The following is a 10,054-nucleotide window of genomic DNA, read 5'->3' on the forward strand; positions in this document are numbered from 1 at the left end:
TTCTCGGTGACTATATTTTCTCTTGGTGTCTTAGAAGAAGGGATTGGCATCTGAAAGAGAATTAAGATATCTTGTATTCCAGCAGGTCTGAGCTAAATCCACGTCTCAATGTGTCACCCCCTTCAAATACATTCGACTACACATGTTATGAAGACATCCATCATGGTCCTTCTAAGTCTTCTCATCTTGAGGCTAACCACTCCCTGTTTCTTACCATTTTCCCTCAAATGAGATAGGTTTTATATCCTTTATCATTAGGTCACTCTCTAAAGTAGTTGTACTCCATAATACTTGATGGGTGAATTCATTCATTTGGTAATAAATATTCTAATTTATCAATGTCCTTCTCAAAACATCATCATGGCATGGTAGTGTTTTAAGGACAGTGTATTAGTTAAGATGCTTTAGATTACACAAAAAAAGAAAAATGGACCTCGAGCTGAGTTAAACAATAATGGAATTCATTAGTTTACAAAACAAAGAGTCCAGAAATTGTAAAGATCTGACAGGATTGGAAGGAGAGGTTTACATCGTGGTACGGGCTCTGGCTCTGCTTGTCTATCATGGTCTCGGCTCAGCTTCGGATCTGGTCCTCAGGCAGGGGTTTCTCCTGTTAACAAAGTACCCGCAGCCATTCCACTCTTATCAAGGCAAGTCATGCCCACGCAGAGAACGGAGAGCTTCCCGTTCCTTAAGCACAAAGCCGAAGGGGCTTTGGCTGGATCAGACTAACTTGGGCCACCTTCCCAGCCCTGACCCAACCACTGTCTGCCCTGTTTGCTTTGTGGAGGTGCCCACTTCTGAGCCAATGCCTGCTGCCAAGAGGAGGGGCTTCCAAGCCAGTCAAATCCTCCCTTTCCTCAGCACCTAGAGGTAGGAAAGTCTCACTCATATCCCATAGCTGGGACATACAGAGCATGCTAGGGAGAGAGGAAAGGGAACTTGACTCTTCTATCAGGTATTCAGCTTGTGTTTATTCAGTCAGGACTGCGTGCCAGATCTTCTTTCAGGCCCTGGCAACACTGCAGAGGACAAAATGGATAAAGTCCCTGCTGTCAGGGAGGGGAGACAGAAAATAAACAAATACATAAATAAGTAGGTAGGGTAAGAACGCTGGACAATGATGGGGGATGGCTATTCTCTAGAGGGTAGTTGGGGAGACCTCTCAGGAAAGGTGACATTGTGGGGTGGGGGCCGTGCACTGAGGTGGCTGAACCGAAAAGGAGCCCCTGCCGCCCTGTGCACATGCTGGACCCTCCCATGGGCCAGCTCCTGCGGCTGTCAGCTCTCCGAGGGGCTGCTCCACCTCAACCATTCTTCAGATATCCCTCCTGTACCACTGTTTGAAATGACACCCTTTCTTATTCTAAATTCTAAAATATCTTTGGCCTTGGGACTTCCCTGGTGGCGCAGTGGTTAAGAGTCCGCCTGCCAATGCAGGGGACACAGGTTCGAGCCCTGGTCCAGGAAGATCCCACGTGCCGCGGGGCAACTAAGCCCGTGCGCCACAACTACTGAGCCTGCGCTCTAGAGCCCGCGAGCCACAACTATTGAGCCTGTGTGCCACAACTACTGAGCCCATGTGCCACAACTGCTGAAGCCCTAAAGCCTAGAGCCCGTGCTCCGCAGCGAGAAGCCACTGCAATGAGAAGCCTGCGTACCACAACGTAGAGTAGCCCCCACTCGCCGCAACTAGAGAAAGCCCCTGCGCAGCAAGGAAGACGCAACACAGTCAAAAATAAATAAATAAGTAAATAAATAACTTACTTTAAAAAGATTGCAGCCTTTTTTAAAAAAGAAAAAATAAAATATCTCTGGCCTCATTTCTGTCCCTTTCTGCCCTCCTCCAACCATCTACCCATTCAGGAGCCAAGGGCCACGCAAGAATGCACCTGCTGAAGGCAGCCAACTGGGTGGCGGGCGCTGGGGAGGGGTGGGGACTGTGGCAAAGGCGTCGGCCTGACAGGCGGGCTTCAGCTGACCACTGCTGAGAGGCCCCAGGGCTCCGGAGGGTAGAGCCACTCGTTTCCCAGCTAGAAATCTGGAACCACGTGTGAAATCTAATTTCTAATCATCAGAGGAGGCCGATTCAATTAGCGTTTTGTTTCTTTTGGTAACCACGTCGTCAGTGGGTGGTATGGCCTCCAGTTTGCTTCCTCTGGAGACACAGTGATTCCGAGTTTCTGGAGGGGCGCCCAGACCCTACACTGGGAGCCACAAAGCAGCACGTGGACTCTCCTCTCCTGGCAGCCGAGGGGTGACCCCAAGGCCCGGCTGCACTCCTGAAGCCCCCCCCCAATGAGGGGACCGTCTGAAGGGGGAGCTCCCAGCCCACCCACCTGATTCACTATAGGCGTGCTTCCTTTCTTTGAGACTTATCCAAATTTCTGGAACATTCTACAGCTTGTTAGCCCCAATAACCAATAACCCTCCCATCCTGCCTGCCACCCCATCAGGCCCTCTTGCCCTCCCCCCAGCAAGGCTCCCGTGTTCCCAGCACCTGAGCTTTCCAGCCACCAGGTGACCATTTGAGAAGTGATTTAGAAGAAATCAGGGAGGAAGCGCTAAGTAAGCACAGAAAGCCTGAGGTGGGAGAGTGCTTGTCACATCCGAGGAGCACAGGAGTGAGGGTCAAACATGTGGGGCCTGGTGGACCATGGCAAAGACTGAGAATGGGAAGTAGGGAGGAAATGAACCATGTCTTCAAGGCTTGGGGCCTGATTTTTTTTTTAATATTTATTTATGTAATTTATTTATTTTCCTTATTTTTTTTGCCTGTGTCAGGTCTTAGTTGCGGCACACGGGATCTTTGTTGAGGCATGTGGGATCTTTTCGTTACGGCACGGTCTGCTCGGGTTTCTCTCTAGTTGCGGCACGTGGGCTTCTCTCTAGTTGTGGCATGTGGGGTTTTTTTTTTCTCTCTAGTTGTGGTATATGGGTTTTTTTTCTCTCTCTCTAGTTGTGGCACGTGGGGTCCAGGGTGCCTGGACTCTGTAGTTTGAGGCACACAGGCTCTCTTTGAGGCGCGCGGGCTTAGTTGCCCCACGGCATGTGGGATCTTGGTTCCCTGACCAGGGATCGAACCTGCGTCCCCTGTATTGGAAGGTGGATTTCTTTACCACTGGACCACCAGGAAGTCCCAGGGCCTGAGTTTTAAGCCATGGTTGCCAGACCGTTGGTTGCTATGTCACTGCCATCTCTACTTGTTCCTGGCTGCAGAGTTCATCTGTCATTAATGTCTGCAAATACTAGACACTTGTTTTCCCTGCCTGCCCTGAAGCTGGGGTGTGAGCAAGTGATCCAAAATCTAAACTGTTTCCCTAAATTGTAGTTTAGGATTAGGTAGATTGGAAAGGGGAGAGACTACAAGCCAAGGGCCCGTCAGGAGGCTTTTGCCCAATTCTAGGACAGAGGTAAGTTGTGTCTGAATATCAATAACGGTCATAAGACAGGAGATGAGGGGTGGACGAGACAGAGGTGGAAATGACATGTTCTGGCAACGGGATATGAACAGAAAGGGAGAGAGAAGTGGGGTGAGGAAGCAGTGGGGGGAAAGTGGCAGAGCCGGGAGCAAGAATAGTAGTGTGGCTAGAGAAACTGACTTCAGTGGTGTGGTGGCAGTCCTTCTGACAAGGAGTGCATCCACACGTAGGGGAAGGGAAAAGCCTCCCATCTTTGGGGAGGAGTATCTAGAAAGCGAGAATAGAAACTATTCAGACTCATTCGCAGATCCGGTCTCTGTGTATGTTATTCATTCTGCCTGGGGGGCTCTTTGCCTAACAAACTCCTATTCATCCCTCTATACCCAGATTAATTGCTACCTTCTCCAAGAAATCTTCTTGGACTACCTTAAGACAGAATTATTTCTTTTTCTAGGTTTCTGGAGCCCTTCACTGACATCTGCATCCTATCACTTGCTACATACAATGCACTGTCATTTTTCTGTTTCCTCTTTAGTACTAGATGGCAGGTGGGCTCCTTAAGGGGCAGCTTAATAATTTTGTATCCCTGGCATTTAACACTGTGCCTGCAATATAATCATCAAATGAGTGATGAATGGTTGAATAAAATATCGATGATGGAAAAAAAGGTAGAGGCTAAAAGTGGTAGCAGAAGGGGTGAAATGTTGAAATATTAAAGTTAGGATATTGAGACATTCATAGAGAATGGTGGAACAGATGAGGTTATCCTTGGAAGCTCTTAGAAGATTCTATATGTGGAAGGAGGAGATCTAAATCTTTGAGCTAATACCAACACGGAGAAGAATTACGATCATTACCTGAGAATATCTCAAGAAGAAATGTGCAGAGAAAACCAGATGACAGATTAAGTCGAAAGGTAGAGCCCAAAGAGAACCTGAAGGTCAGGAAATCATGAGAGTGTCTTCTTCAGAATTTCTGGAAACATAACAGTGACATTTTATGATGCAGCAATGCAATCATGAAAGTCTTACATACTCAAGATTGATATTTCCACAGCATGCAATGTAAGGGGGTTGGTGCATTCTCAGTCTGCAGATGGTATAAACATGATAGATTTGTGGCATTTTTCTGGGGGCCGATCTTGCAGCTGGGCCAGTGGCATTTTTTTCATTGTTTCCATTCTTCTTCCCCTGCCTCAGGACCATTTGGGAAAATTAAAGTTATACCAGCTCTAATGACGCTTTTATTCTCTCCATTTTGTATCAACATTTTCAGAGTGTACTCTATCTCAGTGGAGCTCAACTGAGGAAGATTTGAGCCTTTCCGCTGCCCTCCTCCCAAAATGGAGACATTTTGACTGTTGCAACTGGCATCTATTGGGTAGAGACCAGGGATGCTGCTAAATATTGTAATGCACAGGAAAGCCCTCAACCACAAAGAATGATCAGGCCCCAAACGTCAACAGTGCTGAAGTTGGGAAGTCCTGTGGAGTCTGTCCTATATTAACAGCACAGATATTATGCCAGTTCCTTGGCTGGTCAGGTTTAAAATTTTGTGGTTCTTAACAAATGCAGAAAATGTGGAGCAAGTTCCTTTATTTCCATTTCTGAGGTTAAAACGACACTTTATCAATATAGCTTAGACAGCACTTCAAATTTTATCAATATGAAGTCCATTTCAAAAGGGGAATCCCTCAGGTACTTTTTGGGCTAACACTAAGATGTGTTTAGTTTAACAAGTACTTAGGTGACATTTCTAAAGGGCTATAAAAATAGTGAAGATTAAAACAGGATGACAGTAGTCACTGAAATCATGCCCCGAGTCTCAGCAGAGTTAGAGGTAGTAGGAAGCAGGAGTGGAGGCCGGCACATGCCTGTGTCTCACGTCCCAGGCCTGGCATTGGCCTTTGGCAGTTGCGTCTCTGTGCTTCGGTTTTCTCCTTGGAGATGAGGATTAAAGGGGAGACTTACCTCTTAGTGAAAATTAACTATTAACACATATAAAACGATTAGAAATCACTCAGTAAGGTTACCAGAACGGTGGGCACTTCTGTCTACTGGTCGGAGTGGCACCAGCGCATGACAATGGCATGAAGATAGTTTACATTTTCTTTGGCAGGCCAGCTTTAAAATGGTGCGCTTCTTAACAAATGTCAAAACGTTGGCGTGATTCTCATTATTTCCATTTTTGAAGTTAAAGCAGGACTTTGTTGGTATGTCTTGTATTGCAGTTCAAATGGACACAAATTAAAAAGTTTGGCTGCACTGTGTTTCTTCAGGGAATCACTGACAGTTATGACAGGAGAGCAAATGTCTGCACAATTCTGAGGCAAGAGGCATTATCCCAAAGCTGTTGTTTTCCCAGTTGTGTGATGCGCCACAAGAGGGTGCCAGAGACTTCTTTTGAAAACTTAAGCGGGCCGTTTGGGTTTTGTTTATATTGTAGCCAAAATAGTCACTGGATGGTGCCCAAAGACTTCTTTTGAAAACCTACATAGCCAGTTATTCGTTTGGTGTTTAAATCATGGTAAAAATAATATATGGTTATCATATTTAATTGGACCAATGCAATACATGAGGTCAAGGGCAAACATCTCAATTCAACGTAGACCAAATCTATTTTCTCTGTTCTAGATCCTGGTCATAGGAAAAGTCCTGGAGAAAAATTTTCTTTTTCTATTAATCTATTAAAGATTTAGTGAAAAAAAATTTAAAAATCACACTCCACTGGTGGTGATTTAGCAGCTCCATCGCCTAGAAAGGATGGGGTCCCTAGGATCTGCTATACGAAGCCCCATGTCCCAGCTTTGCTGGATTACTGTGAAGAAAGAGCTGCGTTGGTGACTCTGGTTTCTTTTCCACTGCAATTTATACCTGAGCAAAGAAGCACTCTAGGAGCACAGTAGCTTGGCTTTTTGGAGTCCTGGGCTGTATTCAAAGTAAACCTCAAAATATGGTTTTAGACAGACATGCAGGGCCTTGGGCTAACAGAATCTCACAGCCCTGTCCCTGTCTCCTGCCCTGGGGCCAATCCTCTGAGACTGGGCAGGGTCTGAGGAGCTGCACCTGCAGTAGGAAGTCCCACGGGCTGGTTGGGCCCCAGGAAGTGGGGAAGAGGGACACATTCAAAATAGCACGTGTGCATAACTTTTACGAGTATAACAGCCACAGAGAAAAGGAACCCGAGGTCTTTCAGATGTCCCAATAGGACTATTCGAATAGTGAGAGTTCCTTAGAGATTGTTTTCTCAACTTATTTCACTTTCTCTCTTTCATACTTACGTAAAGAATAGGCTTAAGAACAAAAATGAAGTAAGAGAGAGCCCTGAAACCTGGAACCAAAGAATCTCAATTTTGTCCCATCAAAAAGGCTGAGAGGGGGCTTCCCTGGTGGCGCTTCCCTGGTGGCGCAGTGGTTGAGACTCCGCCTGCCGATGCAAGGGACACGGGTTCGTGCCCCGGTCTGGGAAGATCCCACATGCCGTGGAGCGGCTGGGCCCGTGAGCCATGGCCGCTGAGCCTGCGCGTCCGGAGCCTGTGCTCTGCAACGGGAGAGGCCACAGCAGTGAGAGGCCCGCGTACCACAAAAAAAAAAAAAAAAAGGCTGAGAGGGTAGAGTAGAAGAGGGAGGTAGAAGCGGCTAACGACTGACGGCCACTCTCTGCTGGCCCAGGCTTAGCACCCACCCAAGGCTGACTCACTGAATCCTCAAAAGAACTCTACCTGTTCGGTGCCTTTACCTTCATTTGACAGATAGGCAAACTGAGAATTTGAAAAGTTACTTTTTCAAGGCCACACAGCTGGAACCAGGAAACAAACCAGAATTTGAAAAGTTACTTTTTCAAGGCCACACAACTGGAACCAGGAAACAAACCAGAAAGTTAAGAAATGCCAAGTAGGCCGGGGCCGGGGGCGGTGAGGGCGGTGGGCCGTGAGGTGGGGCCCGGGCTCCACGCTCACGACGGCCTGCCGCCCCCAGGACGTGTTCCTCATGATCCGGCGCCACAAGACCACCATCTTCACGGACGCCAAGGAGTCGAGCACTGTGTTCGAGCTAAAGCGCATCGTCGAGGGCATCCTCAAGCGGCCGCCGGACGAGCAGCGGCTGTACAAGGAGCAGCTTCTGGACGACGGAAAGACATTGGGCGAGTGTGGCTTCACCAGCCAGACGGCACGGCCTCAGGCCCCAGCCACTGTGGGGCTAGCTTTCAGGGCAGATGAGGCCTTTGAGGCCCTGCGCATCGAGCCCTTCTCCAGCCCACCCGAGCTGCCAGATGTGATAAAGCCACAGGACTCAGGAAGCAGCGCCAATGAACAAGATGTGCAGTGAGAGGCCCCCGCAACCGCCCTACCCCCCCCCCAATAAAAGAGATTTGGGTGCCAAAAAAAAAGAAGAAATGTCAAGTATGTGAAATTTTAATAGAGGTGGACAACTAACTCTCTATAACCTTTAGTATTTACTCGGTGGTTGTTCTCAGAGGGGCATATGGAAAATAGGTTCTTTGCTCTCTTTCTTTGACTGAAGGAGCAATGACCACAGAAGATATGGTTGTGACTTAGGCACTGCCCAGGGGAAGGGATTCAGTCCTCTCTAAGGAGGTCCCAGGATGCTGGGTGGTCTCTGGTTCAGAGTAGAATGAGCCACTTCGACGGGCCATGGCTTACCTAGAAAAACTTCCTGGCTTTCTCCAAGGTGGTAGTTTCCCTCTACTGTTTATCAATATGCTATAAAAAGAAAAGTGCTTGTAAACAACTTGCGTGCGTGAACAATCTAATTGAAATAATTAAAGTAATAGCTTGTGAAAAAAAGTAGTAAAACTAATTATTATAGAGTAGCAGTGTGGGAAGGCGAAAATTGCTGACGGTCTTTAGGTCTAAGCTGCTTCATTTGGCACAGAAAAACACAGTTTACCAGGTCCCTTCTGCGGATATGGTTCCTCCCTCCCAACCTAGATTTAAACTCTATTGCTTCTCATCTCAACGTTTGATTTTCTTCTTGGCAGCAGCCACATGCAGGTGACCTCCCAATGGTTCTAACTCCAAATTGTTCCTTAGGGTCAAATGTCTGACTTTTTTCTTTTTAACTCAGAGAATCATGAACGTTTAGAATCTGAGACCCTATGCACTGAAGGAACATATAGACTCCTAGTAAAGGATCCATGATGCGTGACTCCCTTTACCGACGTTTCCATGTGATGACCAGCCACTCTTTGCTCAAGTTCCTTGCGGAGACAAGGAAATGTAGCTGTGGCTGCTCCGACTGCTGTCAAATACCCTTTTGTTTCTGTTTTAATCTATCCTCTGTCCCTTTAATGTCTCACTGCTCCTTGTTCTATCCCTCAGGGCCATAGAGAATAAGAAAAATGCCACTCCCAGGTATTTGAAGGCAGGACTGTGTCAGCTCATGCCTTCCCAGTATCTAGTTCCAGCACCAAACCTGCTAAGTGTTCTACCTCCACAACATAGAACCTGGTTGAAAGGTCTCACAGTTTAGCTAGGAGGGGTATTTACCTGAAACAGTCAAATACAGTCCTACAGAGGTGAGGACCATAGTCTTTGCTGGGAAAAGTAATAGTCGTATCTGAGGGGAAATGGAACATCAAGTCAGAAGGTAGAACAGGGGACAGAAAAAAGATATCAAACAGCAAATTTGTTCGCTAAGAGGGTCAGGAGTAGAGGAGAAGCAGTAAGAAGTACAGGTACAGAAAGGCAATTCAGAACTAAGACCATGGAAGAGTAAATTTTTACAGGAGGTCCCCTTTCATTACATAGTGATTCATGTATAGCCTATGGTCATGCAGGGCCAGATCCCCTCAGTTTAACACTGGTAGTTCTTCAATTATTCATCATAAGACTGCTATTGAAACTGCCTTTATAATCCATGCTAGAATCTTGTTGAACAGCTCATTAAATAACATCATTAGTTGGTAGAATCCACCTGACACTTTTGGGTAATAGGGTGTCGCAGAGGCATTTAAAATGTATACCAGAGCATGGAGCAGACTTTCTTTACTCAGGAAAAGTCATTATAGTGGACCCTCTTAGTTATGTAAACATAGCTTGATTAAGTACATGGAAAGCACTTAGCGTAACCAATAATATCATCACACATCACCTCCCCCCTTTAGACTAAGTGAGTCTCAGGGTTCTTGGACATTGGAGGTAAGTGAGGCAGAGGTGGCTTTCAGGAGAGAGATACAGACCATATTGCAGAATCAAGCAATTTCATTAAAATGTAAAAGCGATTACATGCACCCCAATGTTCATTGCAGCAATATTTACAATAGTCAGGTCATGGAAGCAACCTAAATGCCCATCAACAGAGGAATGGATAAAGAAGATGTGGTACACATATACAATGGAATATTACTCCGTCATAAAAAGGAACGAAACTGGGTCATTTGTAGAGTCGTGGCTGGACCTAGAGACTGTCATACAGAGTGAAGTAAGTCAGAAAGAGAAAAACAAATATCGTTTATTAACGCATGTATGGGGAACCTAAGAAAATGGTACAGGCGAACCGGTGTGCAAGGCAGAAATAGAGACACAGATGTAGAGAACAAACATATGGATGCCAAGGGGGGAAAGCGGGGGGGTGGGGTGGGATGAACTGGGAGATTAGGATTGATGTATA

At 46.5% G+C, this 10,054-nt stretch overlaps 1 protein-coding gene across 1 annotated transcript; it reads left to right on the forward strand.

Moving 5' to 3' along the window:
• The first annotated feature begins 454 nt into the window (after nucleotides 1–454).
• LOC101270670 (elongin-B-like) lies at nucleotides 455–7,800 on the forward strand. Its single transcript, XM_033431404.2, has 2 exons — nucleotides 455–650; nucleotides 7,341–7,800. The coding sequence occupies exons 1-2, from the start codon at nucleotides 455–457 to the stop codon at nucleotides 7,748–7,750; spliced, it is 606 nt and encodes a 201-aa protein (XP_033287295.2). The 3' UTR covers nucleotides 7,751–7,800.
• Nucleotides 7,801–10,054: the final 2,254 nt, after the last annotated feature.

Source organism: Orcinus orca, chromosome 1, assembly GCF_937001465.1.
Source record: "Orcinus orca chromosome 1, mOrcOrc1.1, whole genome shotgun sequence".
NCBI lineage: Eukaryota > Metazoa > Chordata > Mammalia > Artiodactyla > Delphinidae > Orcinus > Orcinus orca.